The sequence below is a fragment of the Brachycentrus maculatus genome, unplaced genomic scaffold (assembly GCF_059751285.1).
Source record: "Brachycentrus maculatus isolate JH-2025_06_01 unplaced genomic scaffold, ASM5975128v1 h1tg000081l, whole genome shotgun sequence".
In the NCBI taxonomy this organism is placed as follows: domain Eukaryota; kingdom Metazoa; phylum Arthropoda; class Insecta; order Trichoptera; family Brachycentridae; genus Brachycentrus; species Brachycentrus maculatus.
In genome coordinates this window covers 4199299-4224661 of record NW_028280835.1, presented here as the reverse complement: position 1 = coordinate 4224661, position 25363 = coordinate 4199299, and the positions used below count along the sequence as shown (strand labels likewise).

The 25363-nt window shown below is 36.5% G+C and overlaps 2 protein-coding genes across 7 annotated transcripts in view; one reads left to right on the top strand and one right to left on the bottom strand.

Moving 5' to 3' along the window:
* Window positions 1-5607, top strand: part of unc80 (unc80, NALCN channel complex subunit) — a 136937-nt gene extending 131330 nt beyond the window's left edge. Inside the window, exons 62-64 of the mRNA XM_088257457.1 lie at window positions 72-247; window positions 3401-3507; window positions 4935-5607. Of these exons, the coding sequence (XP_088113583.1) occupies window positions 72-247; window positions 3401-3507; window positions 4935-5047 (396 nt within the window). The 3' untranslated portion in view covers window positions 5048-5607. The remainder of the gene's footprint in view (window positions 1-71; window positions 248-3400; window positions 3508-4934) is intronic.
* A 2712-nt stretch (window positions 5608-8319) lies between these two features.
* Window positions 8320-25363, bottom strand: part of how (protein held out wings) — a 192117-nt gene continuing 175073 nt past the window's right edge. The window contains exons 5-10 of one of the 6 annotated variants that reach the window (XM_088257516.1): window positions 24967-25069; window positions 22297-22404; window positions 17475-17559; window positions 17227-17366; window positions 11749-11845; window positions 8320-10301 (exon numbers count right to left, since the gene is read on the bottom strand). In XM_088257516.1, coding sequence (XP_088113642.1) covers window positions 11760-11845; window positions 17227-17366; window positions 17475-17559; window positions 22297-22404; window positions 24967-25069 — 522 coding nt within the window. In that variant the 3' untranslated portion in view covers window positions 8320-10301; window positions 11749-11759. Of the gene's footprint in view, window positions 10302-11748; window positions 11846-14578; window positions 14749-17226; window positions 17560-22296; window positions 22405-24966; window positions 25070-25363 lie in introns of those variants that run through there. The other 5 variants (XM_088257514.1, XM_088257520.1, XM_088257517.1 and 2 more) reach the window with 5 other exon arrangements.

Genomic DNA, 25363 nt, shown 5'->3' with positions numbered 1-25363 from the left:
GTAATACATGTTTCTTATATGTCTAGGTTACCGATATCCAAAACATTTCTCTATTCCTTTATTGTTGACAGGTGTCCAACATCCGGCTGGACTCAGACGGGGGCTCCAGCCCTGCGGAGGACCTGCCGGCCGCGCCCTTGTCCGCGCCCCCCACCCTGCGCCCCCCGCCGCCCCTCATCGCCCCCGCTGACCTATCCTGGGACAGTGAGAGCCAGGTCTCGCAGACCTCCTCCACCTCAGGCTACAGGTATAGACAAGGATGGACTATTTCAGTGTTCCGCAAACTTTTTCTATTCAAGGTCTTCTTCTTCTTCTTTTTGTAGATCCTAGGGATCTGTTTGTGCCTCCGCATGTCGCTCTTGGGATGTTGACTCTCAGCTGTCTTTCCATCTTTTCAGAGGTCTGCCTGGGGGTCTGCGTCCTTCAGGGTTGCCTTGGAGGGCGATACGTGGAAGTCTGTCTTCTGTTATTCTGTTTATATGATCCTCCCAGTATCGCCTTCGTTGTCGTCCCCACCTCACGATATCCTCCGTCTTACACATGCTCCGAATGTCGGTATTTCTTACTCGGTCTCGCAATGTGTTTCCGGTTATGGATCGGAGAGTCTTCATCTGGGAGGTTCGAAATTGAGATTTTGTTCTGGAAGTATCTGCTCTTGCCTCAATTCCATAAGTGGCTATTGGTCGAACACATGTTTTGTATATTTTCATTTTATTTTCTATTCTCATGTGTTTGTTCCTCCACACCGAGTTTCTGAGGCATCCCGATATAACTGTAGCCTTGTTTATTTATTTCCACCATTCAAGGTACACTTACCAAATTAAGAAATTTCAGAGGTGCATATTTACCATATTATGGTAACATATATAACATGTTATGTTTAATGCGAAATGTGAGACTACTTAACTGAGCAAAGGCAATCAAAATTTGGAGCGATTGTGTTATTTTCACCAAAAAAAAACACAATTGTTCCAATTGGTGTCGGGCTGTGGTCCCGTGGTTAGTGTTGGCGGACTCTTAAGCCAGAGTTCCTCGGTTTGAACCTACTCTACCACAATTTGATACCTATTTCTAATAATGAGCCGCTTAGACTCACAGAAATAGTATGAAATTGAAATATTTGTGTAAATAATATAAACACAAATATTTCTCTTTTTTTAAAATAAAAAAAAAAAACTACACTTTTTTCCGCGGCACATCAACGGTACATCAGTTTGCGGAACAATGGTATATGATACACACACTGTATGGAGAGGAAGCTACTATAGTTCGATGTGGCAATGAACAAGGAGAGGCAAGAATCAGACAAGGTGTAAGGCAAGGGTCACCAATGCTTTTCAATGCATACATACAGTGCGCGAATGGACAGAGTAAGAGAGCGAATGAGTAAGAGAGAGGGTGTGAGAGTCTTGAGACAAAAGGTGGACATGATTAGGTTTGCTGGCGATGTTGCTTTGATTGCCGATAGCGAAGAGGAACTCCAAGAAGCCAACAACCTTGGAGGAGATCCTCATGAGCGAATTCGGCATGAAAATATATCAGGATAAAACCAAAGTAATAGTCGTAGGCTAGACCGAACAGCGCGCAAGTTACTTTATATCATTATTTAGCATCAATGACACGTGCATCGCATTTAAAAAATATTTAACTCCTTCTTGCAACATTGTACACACTTTACTATGTGAAACCTCTCAATCAGTGCTACAAAGGTTTATTTTTTGACATCTCATCAAAGATGAAGAAAAATATGGAAGTCTGGGCATTTACGGGGGTGACGACCGTCATAGGCTGGTTTAAGTGATACTCTACACATGTGTAGCATTCACCAATTCTACCCATTATTGACAACCACACTACTCAAATTCTTGGAAGTTCTATTACATATATATGAAACAATTTTGAAACATTATTCTTGAATCACTAGAACTTTACTAGAGACATCTATTGGTGAGATGAAAAGAAGTTTTTTGAGCAGAAACTCTTTTATTATTAGTATGTGAGAAAAAAAATTAAACACTTGAATATACCACTTTAATGAGTTTTACATATATATACGACTAGTTTCGAAAACTTACAGATGTTTTCATCTTCTGGTTCAAATTAAAACTAAAAAGGTTTCATGCACTTAACCATGCAACAAGGAATATATGCTCTACTTTCAACAATGCACGATTTCTTGTGTCCTACTCACACCTTTAGATGTTTTTTCGTGCATTTAATCTGTATCGCGCAATGAACTGCGTAAAAGATATTTTTTTTAAAATAGCTTTTTATGTCTGGAGCTAATTTTCAGGGTCGTTAAATTCGTCATCATTAGTCAAAATAATTTAAGCATATCTTGGGCCAAGCCTCAAAAAAAACTGTCTTGATCTTTGGCATAAAGCTCACTCCTTTCAAGAACGTCATAAATCAAAAATTGTCGATTTTCAGTTGTGCATGTTTTCGGAATGCCCAGAAAATATACTATATCCCAGCAAAAACGGCATATTTTTAACTTAATATTTACACGCTACAGGGCAGAAAGTGTTGTTTTTGCATTTTGAAGAAAAGGTATCGTTTAATTATTTTTTTAAATATACTATATATTTTTCAAATGGAAAAAAAACCTTCAGGTTTTACCTAAAAAGATCTGTTGCACAGTAAAAAGTTCAATAAGTGGCTTGATATTTATTTTTAATACATTGTGTTATATTTTTAAACTTTAAAAACGTTCTCCTGAGAAATCAAGTTTTTTGATTTATGACGTTCTTGAAAGGAGTGAGCGATAAGTGTTCCTCAGGTCCTTGTGCCCCTTTAATTTTTTTTCTACAAAAACAGTTTAAGCCAAATGATAGCTATCAGGAGCGAAATTACCATTGAATTATCTACAAAATAGTATTTATAGGTAATTTTGATAAGACATACAGGCTTTGAAGTATGACTGCTTACGTTACTTGAACTTAAATAAAAATAAATAACTAAATATTCTTTACACTCAATTTGCGGGAAGAAAATAGAAGCTATGACAAAATGATCCAAGGGCAAATAAACGCATTATCTGACAATTTTTTTCATCAACCCCGACCCCTAATTACACTCAAACAGCCTGCCACCTGACCCTAATGGCTAAGTATACTAATCACAAGTAACCACAAACCAAACACAAATCTGTACAATGTTTTTTGGTGTTTCTCGCGCTTTACCTAAAGTAAGCAAATAGAACGCTTATAAGCGTCTCCCGCTCTCTACCAACAGTATGTAAAATACGCTTTTAAGCGTTTCCCACAATGTGTTAATATTGATACATTTACCTACAAAACAATGTGTAATTAGTTACCGTAGGCGAATTATTTATTGGTTTACAGCTATATGTTGTTTGTGGTGCCATTCACTATGTAATAAAATGTTGTCTTATTTCCAGGGAGAGCTACAGCCTCCAGCGCGCGCCCCCACCTCTGGCCTCACCCGAACCACACGACGCTTCCTCTTCCAGTGGTGCTACTCTCTCCCATCACCGCAGTCCGGATGGTAAGTCTTCTCTACACCACCGCTATGTTTATAGTCATCTTACTGATAACCTTTACCACCTATATAATGCTATAGAGTGTGGCTCCATATGGTAGTATTTATTACGCCAACTCCGATGTAGTGTTTGGCCTATACACAATATTTTAAAGTGTGTCTTAATTTGTTCACAAATACTAGATTTGCTCCATGATGACTGGAAGTATTTTGCATCTCAAAGAACTTGCTCACCCATCAATATTTCTATTGATATATTAACATAAACGAAGTATTTATATACTTATGTATTACGGGGCTCGGGTATAGGTAATAATAACTCGTAATTAGGATGCAATCGGTTTATTCAACAGGTCGCCATGACAGTACAATGACAAGTGTGTGCAGTCTTCCCTGCCTCAATCTCATAAGGGATAACGTAAACATTCCCCGCGTACACCCCGCCCTGCCCCTAGCGGGCGCACAGGGTCATAGTTCATGTTGCTAGAATTATTGCGCCGTAACATAAGTATATTCAGATAGGAACATGGAATTCTACAGACAGTCATAAACCCTGTAAATACCCAGACTTCCATTTTCCCATCTCAATGGACTTTCTCATTTATGTTGAGGTCTATCCAATAGCAATGAATGACTCCTAAATGGTGTAAATCCAGCACTTGTGATAAAAATTGGTACATTCAAAATATTACTCATCTTCTTTATTTAGCCATCAAAAAAACCTTTTTACCACATAATTTTTCATAACCTGTGAACTTTTCACAGATAGCAAGTGGCCCAATGAGTACTTTTATGATAATTATTTTAGAGAGCTATAGATCTCTTATTATTTGAACTTACCATTTCATTATACCTTCGACCAGCCTCATTGTTCCTTATTAAGAATGTACCATATTTTATGGACTATAAGACATATGTACTTTATTTTCTAAGAATTTTTTTTTTTAATAATATTTTTACCAAAACGTTATAACCACAAAACTTTGGGGCTCTTGTGGAATCCTTGTTGGAGTGGAAGAGGTGTTCACCTCAGAAAACATTGCATTACACAGTTGTAATATGTTTTGTGTACTACAAATATTGGATACTATGCGTGGTAGACTACAAATATTGTGTACTATGTGTGGTAAACTACATTTATTATTGTATGATTCCCATCACTATAATGTTGCCAGATGGAGATAGGTTTCCCGCAGCATCAAATATATGGCCATTTTAAGACTGGCGGGAAATTTGAGTGAAACACTGGATATTTTTATATTAATTTCGAGTATACCTGAATATTGAGGCAATTTTTAAAGAAAAAGGTGCGTCTTATATTTTGTAAAATACAGTCTATTCTGGAAGGAATATGCCCTAAAATACCTGTATACTTCTGTTACTTTTCTTAATTATTTTTGTTGGTTATATACTTTGCTTTTTTCTTCTTCCAGGTTCCTTCAGCTTCAATGGTTCATCTTCCGGAGAGAGAACGGCCCTTCTCGGGGAACGACCTCCCTCTCGCCTTTCCCCTCCGTCTGTGAGAGATGAAGACACCCTCATATAGACCTTTCCTCACTCGCAATCGCCATAATAACACAGCCCGAGTCGCAAAGTGACTGGCAACACCACATATATAACATACATAAAAGATTGCCTGTGTTTTGATATATCTTGTAAGGGTTATCGAGATTTCACATAGGGTCAGGTTGCTGATAGAAGGTCTTCTTTTTACCCTCATCCGCAGATGCAGATATATAGATATATATGCATAGAGCACTGCATCAAATCTATGCAATGTGTTGATCGTAGATTACATGATGACACAGTGATCAGTCTTACGCTTCAGGTACCACCAGTCCAGGGTGAAATTAATAAATATAAGAGTGAAAAAACTTATATTTATATTGACCCCCCTGGGAATCGAACCCGGGACCTCCGGCGTGGCAGCCAAAAGCGGTAACCACTACACTATGGAGGCGGACAGAAGGTCGGGAGAGTAAATACTAAAAGTATAAGAGTAAGTCAAAAGCAAATTTTTATTTTTTTCTTGTCAAATTTGGGTGTCATTTTGCATCAATTTTACTGTAAACCATAATATTCCATGTAATATTATATTTTGATTGTGTCCAAATTTTTGTTCATATATGCTGGATTTCCTTAGTCTAATATATATATATATATATATATATATATATATATATATATATATATATATATATATATATATATATATATATATATATATATATATATATATATATATATATATATATATATATATATATATATATATATATATATATATATATATATATATATATATATATATATATATATATATATATATATATATATATATATATATATATATATATATATATATATATATATATATATATATATATATATATATATATATATATATATATATATATATATATATATATATATATATATATATATATATATATATATATATATATATATATATATATATATATATATATATATATATATATATATATATATATATATATATATATATATATATATATATATATATATATATATATATATATATATATATATATATATATATATATATATATATATATATATATATATATATATATATATATATATATATATATATATATATATATATATATATATATATATATATATATATATATATATATATATATATATATATATATATATATATATATATATATATATATATATATATATATATATATATATATATATATATATATATATATATATATATATATATATATATATATATATATATATATATATATATATATATATATATATATATATATATATATATATATATATATATATATATATATATATATATATATATATATATATATATATATATATATATATATATATATATATATATATATATATATATATATATATATATATATATATATATATATATATATATATATATATATATATATATATATATATATATATATATATATATATATATATATATATATATATATATATATATATATATATATATATATATATATATATATATATATATATATATATATATATTAGACTAAAGTGATATTAAACTCCAGCTATCTTGTTTAATTCATTACAAAATTGCAGCCTTCCATGAAGAGTGATCTTCTCTCGGCACCTTGACTCCACTATTATACTTCATGATATTTAGTATGAATAATACCAATACCTACCATTTACTTTGTTTGCGTAGTATACTCCGTACTAAGAACAAAGGGCCTTCCCATTTGCGATATTGCAACTCCTTGTTGAATGCTCATTCCAATTTTGTTTATTTCAAAATGCCATCTGTTGACTTTTGGGAACATTTATATTTTTTAATGTAACATTTACTAGGTAAATACCACAACTGCTCCAGTAATACATGTTTCGACGCATTTAACATCGTTATCAAACACCGTAATGTATGTGAAATTCAGCCTAATTGGAGAGTTGTACCTTTGTAAAGGATATCGGTAAGTGTCAAGTTTCACATATTTTGATTTTTTGAAATGGGAGTCTTATTTATTATTTACCTTTATTATTATGTCCAAGGTTTATAGATCAATTAGGGGACTTTAATTTTTTCCTAAAAGCATGTTTTATTTAAATCTGTATTGGGAACAGGAGGGATAATGTAACGTGGGCCAATCAGGAACTTTTCAGTATTTGCTCATTGCTGGGAGAAAACTGTGGTTTTCTCCTCAGGAGAAGCCGGACTGTTGACTGTTGTCAATAGGCCTTCCCTTCCACTAGAAGAGGGAAATTTCACATATTGTGAGTGCATCGAAACACATGTCACAATCCATTTTAATAATTTGTGGTACTTACCTAATGTTACATTTTAAAATGGATAGATATTACCACAAACTGACTGCTGGAACAATCGATGAAATCTTTTCTGTCCACTGGTACACTTCTTTGAATGTTTTTTTAAAAAAATACTAAATAATATGCAAGCAGTTCTCGATTTACTCTTAAATGTTAAATTTTGTGTAAATATGCGCTTTTTTACAAAATATAATTAATTTTATTTTTCGTTCTTGTTAAAACTCATTTTTATATATTGAGAGTATTTTTACATATTGCATATGAATTATCTAGATTTCATTATGACAATGCGCTACAGATGTAAACAAAAAGAGATTTAAAAAAACATAGAATTTCACTTCACATCAAGATTTTAAACAAAAATGTTCATTAAATTAGTATGTATAAAGTTCATAATTCATTCAAGAATGAACACTTCTAAATCGAGAATTGCCCGTATAATATATATCTTCCAGTATAATTGTATCATGTTCATGATTAGGTAAATGTTTGTTTTACGGAACTGTATATCGTTTTTTTTAATTGATTTTAACTTAGTAGAGCTCCATAATGTATTATTATGAATAGAAATCAATTTTTCTGAATACAAATCACAAGGCAAAATAGCCGTCAATTCAGTAGAATTAAATTTAGTGTTTTGATTTATATTTATAATAATAATCTGTTTATCGATAAGTCCTTTTGAACTGCATTTTGACAGTTTTTTCTCCTTTAAGTATTTTTGTTTAAAGTTTTGTACTGACATTTCTTGGTGGAACTGCATTTTATATAATAAAACAACCATAGTTTATTTCCCACTTTTATTAATACTAATAATAATTAAAAGTGGAAAACACTACACAGTCGTTTTATTATATCCTTTAAATAAAGTAAAATTACAGTCAGTTTGAGGCTGGAACGAATGTGCATTCGTATGTAATTGTAGCATAAGAGATAACACAAAATAATATTAAAACTTTATTGTAAAATATATTTAAATAAATAATAACTGAAAATAAAATCACAGAAGAAAGAAAATTGCTCAAAATAGCCAATTTTCGACATAAAGAAGTTTCGTGTTTCTCTTAAATAATACTGTTGAACATTCAAATATTTATTTTTATATTGCACAATACTATGTAGGTAGAATGGTTCGGAAGATAAAGTTCTTTCGTCAAATTTAACTAAAATAATTTTTAGAAATAAAACTATATTTAAGTACGTAGCGATTCTGGCATACAAGATCTAATTACAAAATGGCTCGTAAAATGGGCACACATTTGATGTGCTCGTGGCATTTGGAAGAATTACACAATATAACACATTGTAATAAATAGTAATAATTATAAATATGTAGAATATGAGCGCAGAGTGCGTTGCGGCTGCGGCCTCGTGTTGTATTTGTGACTGGCCGACGCGCATATCGTGTTTATCGTTTGTCCGAGTGATTAGTGCCAAATTTGGAGAAGAGATATACAATACTGGTTTAGTGCGGAGAAGTGGATTCCCAGGGGTGTTCTATGATACGTTAGTGATGTGCAGTGATTAGTAGTATTAGCCGGTGTAGTCCGTACGGAGTTAGGATGGATGGTGTTATGCGTGGTCGGCGGTGCCGGGTGGCGGGTGCCGGGTGGCGGGTATCGGATGTCGGTTAATATCTCCCAAGCGAGTGACGAGACCCGTTCTACTGTTAGAGTGAGTTAACACATGTAATGGGTTACGATAAGGATTAGGTTTTGTTAAGTAATTAAGTAAAACTATTAAATACAATAATAATAAATTTTATTGCCAAGAAATAAAAACAAAGATACAACACACATAGAAAAACGCTCGGCATCTGTTGCCGACATTTTGTTATTGCAATCCACCGACACTCTCTTCACCATATTAAATACAAAAACTTCATGTGTATATATGTAAAATATATATGTATACTGATTTATATAAAAAATCTTTTAAAATTATTTGTATTTTTTTTTTAATATTTCATTAATCTACTCTCTAATTTTCTCGATTATATTTAATATTATTTTGTGAATAAAGTAATATAACTTAACTATATAATAATAATAATAATGATAACAGATCTAGCTATGATATAAATGAAAGAGTATTCTCCCCAGATGTTGAGTTATTTAATTAAGAGATAATGAGTTTCTATGGTCAGATGGTAGTCGGTCGGGCCCGGGAGTCGGGAGCATGCGGCGAGTCCCGGCTACAAAGCGCATGCATCTCTGCGGGCACCGGGACCGCCGCGCTCCGGAGAGCTCCCGACCGAGCGCGTGGACGGGTCGAGGAGTAAGTAACTAGGCCTGGCCGCGAGCGGCGGGATGAGCCGACAACTAATCGGTAAGTGGTATTCAATGGCACATTTGACATAAACATTAACAGCGACCTCTAGATCGGCATTCCTTACTCGTTAACATAATATATATTACAGACAATCCGACGTAACAGTTATTCGTTGTTGGGCCGAACAGTTTCGGCGCTGAGATTGAGATTCTGATCGTAACTCTACGTAACATTAAACTCGGAAAATATATTTATAACAAAATGATCCATTTCATAAATTCTGAATTGAGTAAACAAAGATGAGGATAGAAACATCGATATAGAAAAACAGCACCAAAGTTAATATTGATAAAATTAGAATTAAGTGTAGAACAATTGTGCGGATTGCGTTTGTTCTCGTTCCTACTTTACATTTCCATAATTATTAATAAAGCATTTACAAAGCTTACTGAGTACAGACTCGCGAGTCGTACGGTTAAATACTTCATCATGATAGGCGTCCTTCACTCATAACATTACTCCGGAGGGTGTCTAAGGGGCGGACGGCGACGGCGTCCGGCTTCGGTGCGCTAGAGCTGTATACAGCAGTTAGTGGCGGTTACAGGTGGGAAGCTACCGCCGCAGGCCGCTGTTAGTCCTCCGCCGCTAGCACTCCACCGAGCCTAGCCGGGTTACACGAGAAGAGAGAAAACAGAGGTTAGTGTGCGTCCACAAGGGGCCATTCCTCCACACTCGCACGCACTCCGCACACACTCACTCGCACTACTCGGCCTTGTGGACCGGAAGGTTAGTGTTTTAGTCTAACCGCTAATTAATATTGTTACGTCACTGAGATATATGGTATCCATTCCGGTGTTAATGAGAACAGAGATTATCGAGTTTATGGTGCAAACTGATATATATGTATTTACTCAAGAAAATAATACTCGGTTCGTTTTTTTGGTAAATTTATTTCTTTTATTTCATAATAAATTGTTCGCATCGAATAATATAGCACCTTGTATATAAATTAACATTAAATATATAATGCAAAATCTCAGGTAAATTAAATATAACAATACAATCTGTCAGTTGGCGTATTCAAACTATCGTATATAGCTGTCGGGAGGATGCGTCCGGCCCGCGAGATGACATCGCCTCTCTCGCGGGCTCGGACACATCCTTAAAGCTAGTTTCCACAAGGGCTCGAGTCCACCGAGGCTATCCAGCGCAGAACGGAAGCGGACTGGAGGAATAGTTACAGACTAGTCTTACAAGTAAACTTAACACCTAACCGTAACAGTAGGGGCAGTCATACACAGGACACACTATCGAGACACATGGCGGAAAGAAGGACACCGCACTACCGCTTCACCCAGACTGTATGTACTATTGTTCTTGAATGTTTTTCGCAGATACTTAGTGGCACATTCTATAAACTTTATTTATCAAATAAAACTACTCTGTTTTTAACCACTTTTTATTGGTACTTTTTCTCCAACCGGTTTCGACGAGAACCTTATCATCATCAGGGTTAAACATGTACATGTTTAACCCTGATGATGACAAGGTTCTTGTCGAAACCGGTCGGAGAAAAAGCACCAATAAAAGGTGGTCAAAAACAAAGTAGTTTTATAAATATAATTTGTATTTAACACATTAACTTTGTGATTTTCCATTTTATAATTAAAATGTAACTTTGTTTTAAAATCACTGTAAATATTTTATCATAGCTTAATTTATAATGTCTAGCTGTTTCGAAGCTGACCGCTTCTTTATCAAGACTGATTAGTACTAAAAAAAAATAGTTATTAATCAGTCTTGATAAAGAAGCGGTCGACTTCGAAACCGGTGGGCATTATAATTAAGTTATGGTAAAATATTGAACCTCATCATCATCAGGGTTAAACATTGTACATGATTAACCCTGATGATGACGAGGTCATAGTATAGTAGAAGCAGGTTGGAGAAAAAGGTACCAATAAAAAATGGTTGAAAACCAAATAGTTTTATTTGATAAACTTTAAATATGAAATCTGACTAGGAACAATTGAGGGTGCGGTGTGTCCTTCTTTCCTCGGGGTAAACATCAAGGGGAACAGAGAGAGAGAGAGGTATTCAGGCCCTCACCTTGGGACGGGTTAGGAGAGGGCGCCGGCGCGCTGGTAGGGGTGGTCGCGCACCTGCGCCAGGTGCCGCCTGCTGGCCGCCGCTCGGCCCCCCGCCACTGGAGCACACACACCGTCAGCATCCTCCACTCTCCCACTCGCCCGGCCCAGACCTCCCGAGACCCACCCACCCTACTCACTACGTGCCACATCAGTGCCCGCATTACTCTGCTTTCAAGCACTAGCTAACAGTTTAATGAAATTGTCACCAACAAGTGGAAACAACACTGCCCGAACACCGCTCGGGTCAGTCAAAGTTCGTTTATATTGCGATGATCGATGAGTCTGAGTGCTGCTCGGATGAGTCGTATTCTCATGGATTGATGAGTCCGAGTGCTGCCCGGGCAAATCGTATTCTATTTGATCCAAATAGAATACGATTTGCCCGGGCAGCACTCTGACTCATCAATCCATGAGAATACGACTCACCTGAGCAGCACTCAGACTCGCCAATCATTGCGATACAAACAAACTCCTTGCCCGAGTGACACTCGGGCTAAACTGAAAACTAGAAATGCATTGCTGATGAAAATGTGACTTCTACATGTAACATGTACTGGGCATTTTATGTTTACAAATGAAGTGAAAAATCTTAGGATAAAATCTTGCAAAACATGGTTTTATCGACTAGCATTCTTGGTATTACAATTACATTGTTATTACACAAGAAACGCGGGCAATTCTTCACAATAAGAAGTTAGTTAATAATGAGTAAAAATGCGGATTTGAGAGTATTAAAGCCCGTTAGAAGTGTGCGGGAGGGAAGGTCTGGCGCCGGCGGTTTGATTTGCGATCATCGACATCAAATATACCACATTGTACCCAGATTCGGGATAAACCATTAGTTTCATTTTTATACAAAGCGCACATCATTGTGACACTTTATAATTTCATAATATGCATAGTTTAAATACTTAAAATATGCCGTGACAACAGAGTCCACATCCAACCGTTACAATTCAAATTTAAAATAAAAAACATCTTCGAGTGAAAAGTGACCAACTTTGGGTGGAAACGAGTGAATTTCTGACAAGAAAGACAATTTCGTCACCCTTTAACACCCAAAATACTGGGGTAATATGAATATCAATCAGTCGGTCACTTTTTGTTCGAGACAAGGTGCGGACTAGCTATTGTCGAGACATATTTACGTATCATCTCCGAGGTTTACATAAATGACTTCAATTTAGCAAAAGAAACTACGGTGGATATAAATAAATAAATAAATCTTTAAAACAAGTAACATAAATATACAAAAAAAAATTGAGAACAAAATGTTCCTACGGAATATTGCAAAAATATATATATAAATATATTTCAGGTTGACAACATTCACACACACACGCACACAATTCTGCTTAAAATAGACTACAGATATTGTGACAACATTAATCATTACCCTCGATATACATCATCGAGTTCTAATAGAATAAAATATAAATTTAGATATCACTGGAAGAAATGTCATAACTGTTTATCAGTTTCAAACAATGCTAAGATTTTTGGCCGTAAAAAGTAAATGTCATGGATGAAGTGAAGGTTCTTCCGCGGCTTGACATGCGGCTCGGGCCGGCTGAATCTGCAATTTAAAGCTAGCTAATGGCGCGAGACGGCATCATCTCGGCATCATCTCGGCATCGTACCATCATGGGGCGTTGCGAGGCAGAAAGTGAGTTCTCTACAAGAAATCTATCTAAACATAAATACAATACGCTTAAAACAAAATATATTATACTTTCTAATAATCTTTTCACATTGGAAACGAGGACTAAAAATGGAGAACTATATTCTCGATCAATTTCTATTGACCTGGTTAAGCGGAACGCTCAAATAATACTCGTAATACTAGAGAATAACCTAACTTAGATATCTACGAACCTAAATACGCTTTTCCCTAACAAGAGCTACAACCGGTGTAAAACCCGCTTTCCTATGTTTGTCCGTGTTATTCTTTAGGGTAAAATTAATAGCGGTGTTAGAAGTTAAAACAAAACCTAATCCGTACTGGTCCCGGGCGCTTGTCTGGCCATTCGGCCATATTTATTAGAAAACACCGAACGCTACGTTATTTGTTAGGAGTCAAGTCGGGGGATCAATCTTCGGTCCTGATTCAAAGGACTTTATGGGTATTAGAAAATTACTCACAATTATTTAATCTATGGAATTTTATGTTTCTCGGATGCCACCGCCTTACTTCGGTTCTGTAAATACTCGACTTCGCGGCGCGATTCTGACCAATAAAAAAGTCCTCATGAGGAATAAACTCTTGCCAATCTGTTGATTGTTGATTTTATTAGACATTTCATGTTAAAATGTGTAAATTCTCACATAGACAAGTGTACTAACTTTATCAGCGGAATTTAAAATGATCCTAACTGTTTTTTCCTTCAAATTAATACTTTAGTTTGAAAGATCCTGTAAAAATCATTAGATTGACGCCGTTAAGAAACGATTGTCCCTACTGATTGGCAGTATTGTCGCGTGTGTTTAGCGGCGAGTGGCAACCTATCCGTGTTAATTTCAAACGTCAGTTATCAGTCATCCTCCGAGGGCGGAGAATACGAGATAATTAAAGTGGATTAGTTATGTTACAAGCGGGGGTTCCTGGGGTCAGTCCGTATGGGATTAGTGTAGATAGAGCCTTTCTAGTGACTCGCCGAGTCGTCTGACAATTTTCCCACGTGTGTGGAATAGAGAATAACATTATACAATAGTGATGGCTAGTAGACAAGTGTATAAATAGATATATAAATCCGCTTAGTCTAGTGATACAAGTGTGACGTGGGAATAGAGGCGAGTCCGGGCCCTCTCTGGAGGTGTACCTAATCCGACCGGCGCGGTCAGTACGGGCGACGGTACTGGCCCGCGCACAGACGCGAGGAGTGCAGAGGCGGTCTGTTTAGGGGAGAAGCGATCAGAGTCGGCGGTCCATGTCAGAATCCCGCCAGTAGATATCTGGTCGCTGTAAAACCCACACAAAACCTTCAGCTACTAATTCTCACATCGCGTTAGTAATATGTGTCTCCTTTCTTGTTAGAAATGTTACAATAGCCGGCGCTATTCCATACTTATACACCTCGTGTTTAAAGCTCTCGACCGTTTGCAAACTTAACTATGTATTATTAGGTTCTTGGTTAACAGATATATTATTATTATGATTACTGTACAAATATAGATTATGTGCAATATGTAAATAGTTGGCGTGTAGTACAACTAGTAGAACTTGCATTCCCGTATATAAATAATAAAATTATATATATTAGAATAATGTGAATAAAATTGTTATATCAAGCATACCTATTTTCTTTTGCTAAATGTCAAAAATGTTATGGTAAATAATAAAATATCGAGCGAAAAAAATCAATAAAAAGCTCAAAACAATTATCAACTACAATTATTACTCCTATTTCAATACAATAAAAAAATCATGTAGCTTTTTATGTATTCTTTTCCCTCAAGTATCAAATGAGTAAGTATTATGAAGACAATGGGGTCAAATTATGAAAAAATACTACCTCTAAGAATGCTCTAGAAATTAAAAAAATTATATCTCGATGACCAAGAAAAAAGTGCAGTGACTTTCTAAACTCGAGAGTGCATAATTTTAAAGTGCAGGATGTTAAATCAACTTTTAGGATTTAAAAAAAAACACCAATTTTAATGGCTTTTTTACCAGTATTAAGGTAACTTTTCCACTTGGCCAGCCTTTCTCATTGCATATTAAAAATTGCACAAATGCAAAGTGATCCTGTCATATGCCCGGTAATAATTTGAATACCAACCCTATTATCGGGAATCGAACCCGAGGTATCAAAACTTCTTCCCGCAAAGCCTCTATTTTTAGAAGCTTGTCTGCAGGTAGGAATTATCCTAAGGATATAAGGGAAGGTGAATGCGAAAATATATCACAAACACTCAAGACCAATTGAATATAAATCTTTCTTGATTTTATTTTGCAATTGGCGGGAATCGAACCCGCGACACCAGTTTCGCAGTCGAGCGTCTATCCAACTACGCCACAGCGCCTGTCTAATCAATAATTTAGTACTTTTTGACATCTCATCAAAGATGAAGAAGAATATGGAAGTCTAGGCATTCACGGGGCTGACGACCGTCATAGGCTGGTTCTACCAATTCTACCCATTTCGGACCATTTCATTTATATATGAACCAATTTTGAAACATTGTTCTTGAATCACTAGAACTTCACTAGAGACATCTATTGGTGAGATGAAAGGTATTTTTGGAGATAATCCAGATTTTGTGAACAAATTTCGGACACACTCAAAATGCTGTCAGTAATTTAGACTTTTAATAAACTAATACTTTCCAAATATGACAACATGCGGGCGAAAGTCTTTTTTTTCTCGATCATCACAACAGGCAGGACAGATAAATAGTAAGAATGGCCAATAAATATATATATATGATAAATATATAATGATAAATGAAAATTGTTATGTGAAATGAGTTATTGACAAGGATTAAAGTTGTGTAAATGTGTAGCTTTAAAATATTAATTTCAGAATTCCTTGGAAACCGTTAAAACTAAGTTATTTGAATTATGGAGGATTAAGAGAATATCTAGAGTTGCGTCGAGGCAGAGAACATTTCAACTTTTTATCCTTGCATAGAAATGGAATTATTTGTTTGTGTAATTTGTATATTATTGTTTTAAGTGTTAAATGTACCCGCGCCTCCGATGCTGACAAATGGACTCTTCCCAAAAAAGCAATTATGTATTATATTTTTTTTTAATATATAAATTCAATCTAACACTCTCCTTATCATTCATCGTTCATTTTGTGTAATGCCACTTAAAATTTTAAGTGGTATTACACAAAATGAATGAAAGGAGTGTTTATGGTAATCCATACCACAAAGTTAACAATGCTTTTAATATATAGAAAATATATATTTAATCGGTTGGAGTGTTGCTTCGAGTGGCAGGGGGCATTGACAAAGCGTAATCCAAGCAATATGGACTCTCTGAAACCTCCCGCCACATTCCCAGGTTCGGTGTAGAAACTCTTTGTTTCCGTTCGGACCCATCCAAAGCAATATGGACTAAGTCACCGCTCTCGAAGTATGCGATGCTTAGCATGCGTTATACACATGTGAGGCAGCTTTGATGTGTAACAATCGACAGCTTTTAAAGCTTCATATGCGCATTGTTGTTGGATTATTAATAGGGAGAGCGGTCCATCAAAAGCAATACGGACTATGCGTCTAATGCAAATATTGATCTTTACTTATAATCAATCTATCTAAGATTCACTGCTTCCGAAATACACAGTGATTTGATAGACGGTTTTGATGCGTAACAAGTGAATGGGAGATTATTGATAGGGAGAGCGGTCCATCGGCCAGCCGGGGTAGGTGTCGGTGTGTGGGTGTGGGTGTGGGTGCGGGCGAGTTAGTCAGAAGGCCATCAACCCACCGGCGTGGTCCTGCTGCGCGTAGTCGGCGGACAGCAGCGGGTTGCCGGCCGCGGCGAGCGCGGCGTAGCCCGCGTAGTCCGCGTAGGGCCCGGCCGCGTACACCAGCTGGTGGTCGAGCGGCAGCGCGGCGGGCAGCGGCGGCGCGGGGTGCGCGGCGTGCGGCGCGGGCGCGCGCGGCGACAGCAGCAGCGGCGCGCCCAGCGGCGCCGCGGGCGCGCGCAGCGCCAGCGCGCCGCCGCCCAGCAGCCGCTGCGTCTCCGCCGCCACGCGCCGCCACTCCTCCTCGCTCACTGCAAACGCAAAGTTCATGTGCCGCCGTTGAGTTTCCTCGTCTAGACGCGTGGGAGAAACACACACACACGCTCAGACGTGGGCCGCCATAGAGCCGGGACAAACTTCAACCTCATTCCTCGGATAGGAACGTCGCAGTAAACCGAATAGATCTGTATTATTGAAGTCCCTCCCTGTTCTATACCGGCCACACATAAAACAAGGCAACAATTCATCACCATTCTCTCTCAGCTTCCTCTAATGATGCGCTACTTTTAGTGCATCATTACACATAAAGTATTCTTCAATCCACACCCAACGGTGCATAGGGCACTGCATCATATAGACAGTGTTATCTTGATCATTACTTACATGAAGGCAAGGTGATCAGGTGCACAGAGCACTGCATCGTATTGACGCAGTGTTATCTGGATAGTTGACAAATGAAGACAAGGTTCACACCTGCACTTCAGGGACTAGTCCAGGGTAATATTATTAAATAAATATTATACCCTCCTCCTGGGAATCGAACCCGAGACCTCCAGCGCGGTAGCTAAACACGCTAACCATTACACCACGGAGGCGGACTGCATCATAATACTACAACTTTATCTCGGGCGAGATAATCAATTTCACAGGCGGGATTCAAACCCGGGACCTGTGTCCAGTCAACTTCACACTAAAAGTGTAGGTACGCTGTTAGTGTGGTCTAGGTAGACCAGATATGGCCAACCACTAATACCAAAGTGTACTCTGAACAACTTTAATTTGTTGCCGATGGAAAATCAGTTAGTATCTGTCGCAATTTGCCGGCAAGAAAAGGTTAGCCATCTCTGTTCTAGATACATATTACTAAACAAATTTTTTCCCATGTTTGCATCAGCTATATTCTAGAAAAATACTTCACAAAATTTGAACAAACAAAGATAATGTCATCGATTGGATAATCCAATAAGAATGCTAAGTTCTTGGCATTCAACCCAATGTTATGTTTTCCAATTATTTTAAAAATATAATTTATAAACCCCAACGACATTATACACAGAAAATATGGGAACTTTGACTAATTACTACGTGTATAAAAAAATCTCAAAAACACATTTTTCTATATAACATTATAAATTAATGTCTGAAACAAACAAGAAGGCATGCTGAATATCCAGGATTATATATAAATATTGAATGAACATTTTAATTGTGAATGATATTGCTATATTAATTTTAGTAAAAAAACTCATTAAAACAAACATGAAATTTTAAAAACCATAGACAATAATCAAATTACACCAATTCTATATATAAAATATGTATAAATAAGAAGCATTTTTTATTTAAGCTAATGTTAAGACAGGGAGGGGCGGGATCATCTGTCGCCCGAGTCGCAAATCCCACAAATGTGCGCAAGACAAACAATTTGCACCCTCGTTGGAAATATATATACACTCAGACAGACCGTACATCAGTTCCGTGTGTGAAGGGTGCATCAAGTAAACGAGCAACGCTAAGTTATTTACAACTCTGAGTTAATTAGACTAATTTACAACGACATACAGGGGGTCATTCATAAAATAAGGTTCTTATATTTAAAAAAAAATATTATTAAACCCTTACTGCACCCCAATGGTGCATAGGGCACTGCTTCATATAAACGCAGTATTATCTCGATCGATTACACATGAAGGAAAGGTGATCAGCCCTCCACTTCACGTACCAGTCCAGTGTAATATTGAATAAATATTAGAGTGAAAAAATCACTTATATTTATTAAATCCCCCTGGGAATCGAACCCGGGACCTCCAGAACGGTAGCCGAGATGCTGACCATTACACTACGGAGGCGGACGAAAAAAAAAATATACAGCTTTATTTTTTTAACTAAACCGAGTAAGAAATACCGACATTCGGAGCATGCGTAAGACGGAGGATATCGTGAGGTGGGGACGACGACGAAGGCGATACTGGAAGGAATATATAAACAGAATGTCAGAAGACAGACTTCCACGTATCGCCCTCCAAGGCAACCCTGAAGGACGCAGACCCCCAGGTAGACCTCCGAAAAGATGGAAAGGCAGCTGGGAGTCGACATCCCAAGAGCGACATGCGGAGGCACAAACAGATCCCTAGGATCTACAAAAAGAACAAGAAGAAGATTTTTTTACTTAGCATTATACATCATAAAACTCACTATTTTTTTTATATAATCGCCGTTTCTGTCTAAACACTTTTGCAGACAACGCTCCAACTTTGTTACTTTTGGCCGCAGATTTTTTCGATTTGGGGATACAAAAGTTGGAGCATTGTCCGCTTTAAAATGTTTAGACTAAAATGGTGATAATGTAGAAAAATTGAGTAAGTTTTAGGCTTTCATTAATTGATTCGGCAGTCACTTTGTGGTAAAATCTATTCATTTTTAATTAATGTTTTACAAGATAAATACCACTATTTCTTAATAGATTTATACTATCCACTGACACTTCGTGATGGAATTGCATTTTTAATTTATTATTAGATTAAAACCAATATTTTTAGCTTTTCCACTTTTCCACTTTTTTTGATGTCGGTAACGACGAAACCCGGTCGCTGGTCAAATAAAGTGGAAAGGTAAAAATATTGGTTTTAATCTAATAATAAACTATTTCTTAAAATCTACTGTGACACGTGTTTCGATGCATTCCGCATACGGTGTTTGAAAATGATGCGGAATGCATCGAAACACGTGTCACAGTAGATTTTAAGAAATAGTGGTATTTACTAAGTAAAACATTTATTAAAAATGTATAAGTTATGTATAATGCCAAGGAAAACAATAAGGCTGTATATATTTTTTTAAATATGGGAACTTTATTTTATGAATGACCCTCGTATAATATGTAGTGATCCTTTCCTAGTGCTGTTACCCTGGGTATCAGAACATGGTAGAGGATTAAACACTATTTAGTATTAGCTTATATTGACAGTAAAAGGGACTTTGAAAGCGTTAGTAATTATTTTTATTTTTACATTGTACTATTGATAAAATACCAATCTCACATTGAAATAACGCTAGTTTTTACATGTGCAGATCCAAATGGGATCCAAAAGCTCCTATACCACGGCACTGCATCATATATGTAGACGCAGTGCTATCTAGATTTCTTGATTACGTGAAGGCACACGGTGGTCAAGTACGAAAAGAAGTAAAATATTATTTTATGCGGAAGAACACAACATGCAAAAAAGGGGATTCTTTCATACTTGTGGCATATAGACAAATCAAGTCTCAAGAAGATGGCATTAAGAGGACAGTTAAAGGTAAGACGGAGAAGAGATGCGATTCTCTCTGAATGCTGCATTCAACGGAGATGTACCGTACACCTATGTCTAACAACCCTGACAACAAGGAGACTGCGATGCCAGTTCACAGTCGATCGTCTACCCAACTATCACTATGTTATCACTTAAACCAGTCAGTGACTACACAGACTTCCATATCCCCAGCCTAATAAGCGCCTCTTCATATATGGTGAAATATCAGTAAAATATTTATTGTATTTGGTGATTATTGAAAAATGAATGTTGATTTTTTTAATCTTTAAAATCTTATTCATGACATCACAACATTATTTCGTGCCTTCTTCATATATAGAATTTTTTTCTAATGGCAACACGGTGCACTACTACAGGCGTTCATCATCTCCGGGAACCCGGATCAGAAAAAAACCCGTAAAAGTTAATCCAATCAGATTTTTTTTTCAAGCTGGCAACTTGGACGAGCGCCAGAGCCAATGGCGAGAATAAAACATTAAAGAAATAAATTGCGGGAGATGAAACGTGTTTATCGGGGGAACCCAATCAGCCAAAGCGAGTTAACGATTGCGGGACAATAACATCCATTCATCTTGTCACACTTCCAGGGCAGCTGCGTAATTACTTCACCTGCCCTGCCCGGTAATTGAGGGTGGAGATGACAATCGCGGGAAATAGATGCGACTCTGGAGCCGCTCCATGTATAACTGCCAATTAATTTACTAGACAAAAAGATAGCGAAGCTTCTTCTTAAATTCTGTTAATTTCTAACAACTTCGCCTGAGACAAGTTCCAGGAAATTTATTATAATACTTTTTGAATAATTTAGAAAGTAAAATGAAAATATACAAAACATGTGTTCGACCAATAGCCACTTATTGGATTGAGGCAAGAGCAGATACTTCTAGAACAAAATCTCGACTTCGAACCTCCGAGATGAAGACTCTCTGATCCATAACCGGAAACACATTGCGAGACCGAGTAAGAAATACCGACATCCGGAGCATGTGTAAGACGGAGGATATCATGAGGTGGGGACGACAACGAAGGCGATACTGTATAAAAAACCATAAAATTAATTTATTAGGCGAAAGTAGCTGGAAAATGGAGCAGAAGAAGTCAATCATAATTTCTGAAAATTGGTTAATATTTGTTTTTGCTAAAGTGAGACTGACCGGAGCATTTCGTCGTAACTCGGAGTACTCGGAACAAGCGCGGCTCGCTGTACTGACTATACGAATGCTCGCATCGTAACGTGTTACGTTACGACGAAATGACTCCGGTCAGTCCCCACCATTATATTTATCCATGCTACATTTAAACCCCTTCGTAGCATGAAATACATGATTTTTGATATTGATTGTTTGTCATATAAACGCATCATTCGTAGACCTGCGACTCTGGAGCTCAGGGAGAGATCGGGGGAAGGAGGGGGGGAGAGTTAGTCCGGGGGTGTGGGGGTTAGGTCGGGTGAGGTCGGGGCGGGGAGACAGAGGCGGTTATGGGTCTACGTGCCTGAGTCAGAAGTGTCGAGGAAACGAGGGTAGTGGGCCAAGAACGGCAAGATGGGCGCCCCATCCAGCCGGCCCATGCCGCCATTGTAAGGGGAAGAGTCAGCCTCACCTCCAGTGCATACAAGACATATTTCATTATTAGTTGACAGTCTAATCGGTGAATTAGTCGGGCGCTCTGTACCCCCAATGTGAAACTGCATATGCGGGAATACTATCCGGGTGCCATCGTGACTTATCTCTCCACATAATATATATCAACTATGCCAACAAGCAAATATTGTACTATTTATACATTTGGCGTTAAAATTACCATTTAATTTATGTATTAAATGTTAAATCAAACACTCATTTTTTGAGTTTATTAAGTATTTTATTGTTGATGATTGTTTCGCCTAGTTATGGCATTTTCATTAGTTTGAAAATGCCATAACTGGGCGAAACAAGTGTCACAAAATTTATTTTTATGTGTTTTTTTAACAATAAAGTACAAACATGTCAAACTCGCGGCCCGCGAGTATTTATTTTGGATACCTGGGGCTATATTTTACATTTATTTTAATTGTTCATTGAAATAATTTTTTTGTACGGGAACATGATATTCTTTTACAAAATCATTAAGTTGGATCTATTGTACCTCATGTGGCTGTTTTTGATTGTAAATTATTCACTGAAAGTATTATAAAAATGAAAATGAGTTATTGAGTTTTTTTATGCGGTCCGCCGGCGTACCCAAAATACCTTATTTTTCTCGGTTTCTTTTGAGTTTGACACCTCTGACTTAGTAGACTCAAAAAATCAGTGTTTGATTTATAACATTTAAAACATAACGCAAATATTGGGTGATATGTTCGGACTATACATTCACCAAAAAAAAGCCTCTTTTAGACTATACACGAGGAAAATGTGAATCACAGTCCAAAAAACTGTAGTAACCTCAGTTAAGAAAAGACTATAAATTGACTGCAAAATTGAATCCTGTTGAGACTACATATTGCTAGTAGTTTTATCCACTATGACATTTTTTATAAATGTATCACTGATTTTGGAATTTAAAAATGTCACAATTGTGTATTTGTTACTATGAAAAGCTTGCTTTGTGTGACAGATAAGCCAACTGCACATAAGATATCCCGCATATGCCAAATAAAGATTTTTTTCTAATGGTTTCTTTCCATGCGTGATAAACCGACTAACTCTGCACATTCAAATGGAAGATGTCTCGGTTATGCTGTTCAATCCACTTGTTACGCCATTTGTCATTACGACTTTTCGATAATATTCCAGAATGCTTTGCAGTACCCGCCCAACACACAATAAGGCACATTCCAGCCCAGATTTGCAAACTGAAATATCGATACCAGTGTAAAGACACAAGGCATAATAACCCAGAAAAGCGCCACCAGCAAGACATGCTAATCTGAATAAGCTATGCACAGAGTAAGTAAGTTTATAGATATTTTTGCACTGAAAGCCACAACTGGTGTAGATGTTTCACATTCGAGGTACAAATATGGTGATTATAAAATAATATTTAACAAATGTTTTTATTTAAGACTGTTAATTATACTTGTGAATATTGTTGTTATTGTTAAAAAAAAACACATGTTATTTTTCACAAATTCAACTGAAAACAAATTAATTGCATTAAGGGGGGGACAACATTTTAGATTCACGGTCAATAAAATTTGTTATTCAAATAGAGATTCAACATTATTACTCGAGGCAGATCACTGACGTCTCGGATTAATTTGTAACTGTGTGAAATCGGATGGGTTATTGTGAAATAATCAAAAGAAATTATTTACATTCAATTTAAATATGGGTATACATAATAAGACTGAAGAGGAGGGCGGATCACCTTCCCTTTATGTGTTTACGATCAAGATAACACTGTGTTTATATATGATGCGGTGCCCTATGCACCATCGAATGCGGATAAGGGTTTGAAAAAGAATAAATAATAAGACTAGCAGTATTTTTTTATATTTTTGAAATATAGCAAAGTAAATAAATAGTATAAATTTCTCTCATCATTGTGGAGGTCAACAAAAATATGACTTCTTCTTTCTTCTCTACTTACAATTTCGTCCACAATCTTCCATTATGAAATGTAGAAATTGAATTCTATCAACATTATCCGCAAATCGATTTAAACAGTCAATTGAAGTTCATCGTAGGTATAGGACCACTTCAGTATCAAATATTGAGTGTCATGTTTTATTTCCTTTATTTCAAAAATATCTAAAAAACCACTGACAAAAAGTCGGATCGAAATAGAACATCGAAGCAAATCAATCGTATGATTATTTCACAAAAACCCATTTGTAAATGTTTGAAAATGGGAAAAAGACAGCAACGCCAGGTGTTGGTTCATTCTTCACTCGTAAGCAAGTCGCTAGCGGAGAATAATTAGCTCTACATCCACTCGATCCAAAATAGGAAAGCGGGCCTTATGAAATGACGTTTGAAGGGCTGTTTTCCAATTTGGGTCCCGACGAATGTAGCGCAAAGAATTCACTGGCCAGCGGAGTGAAGTACTTCTCGTTTGATGGAAAGCTTAGCGAGAAATCTTCAGAACGGATGGATTAATTGATTGTCATGCAGTAGTGGTGTGTTCCCCGATACCCGGTGATGTGTGTGTGATCCGGGAGGAGTGCGTGGCTCAACTTACCGGTGGCGACCGTGGCCTTGGCGCTGGAGTCTCTGTAGGTGCCATTGATTATGGCCAGCTCCATCAACTGCCGCTTCTTGAGCTCATCTTCCCCGTCCGCTTGCTGCAAGCAAACAACATTGTAGCCATGACGGAATTGAGAAAGAAGCATCGATTCACTTTTGGAATAAAATGGATAAGGTAAGAACTCGACAAAATATTCAAACCCGGGCAGCATTAAATATAAACTATGTTGGCCCATCCGTTAAAACAAATTTTGCACAAAAAAAAACCTTTTTATTCCTTGCGCCAAAAATATTTAACTTGCTGCCCGTAAGCATTAAGAATTCCAAAAGTCATCATGTTTTTAAGAACAGTGTCCGTCGATGGTTGCTTCTCGTTGGTAGGAACAAGGCGG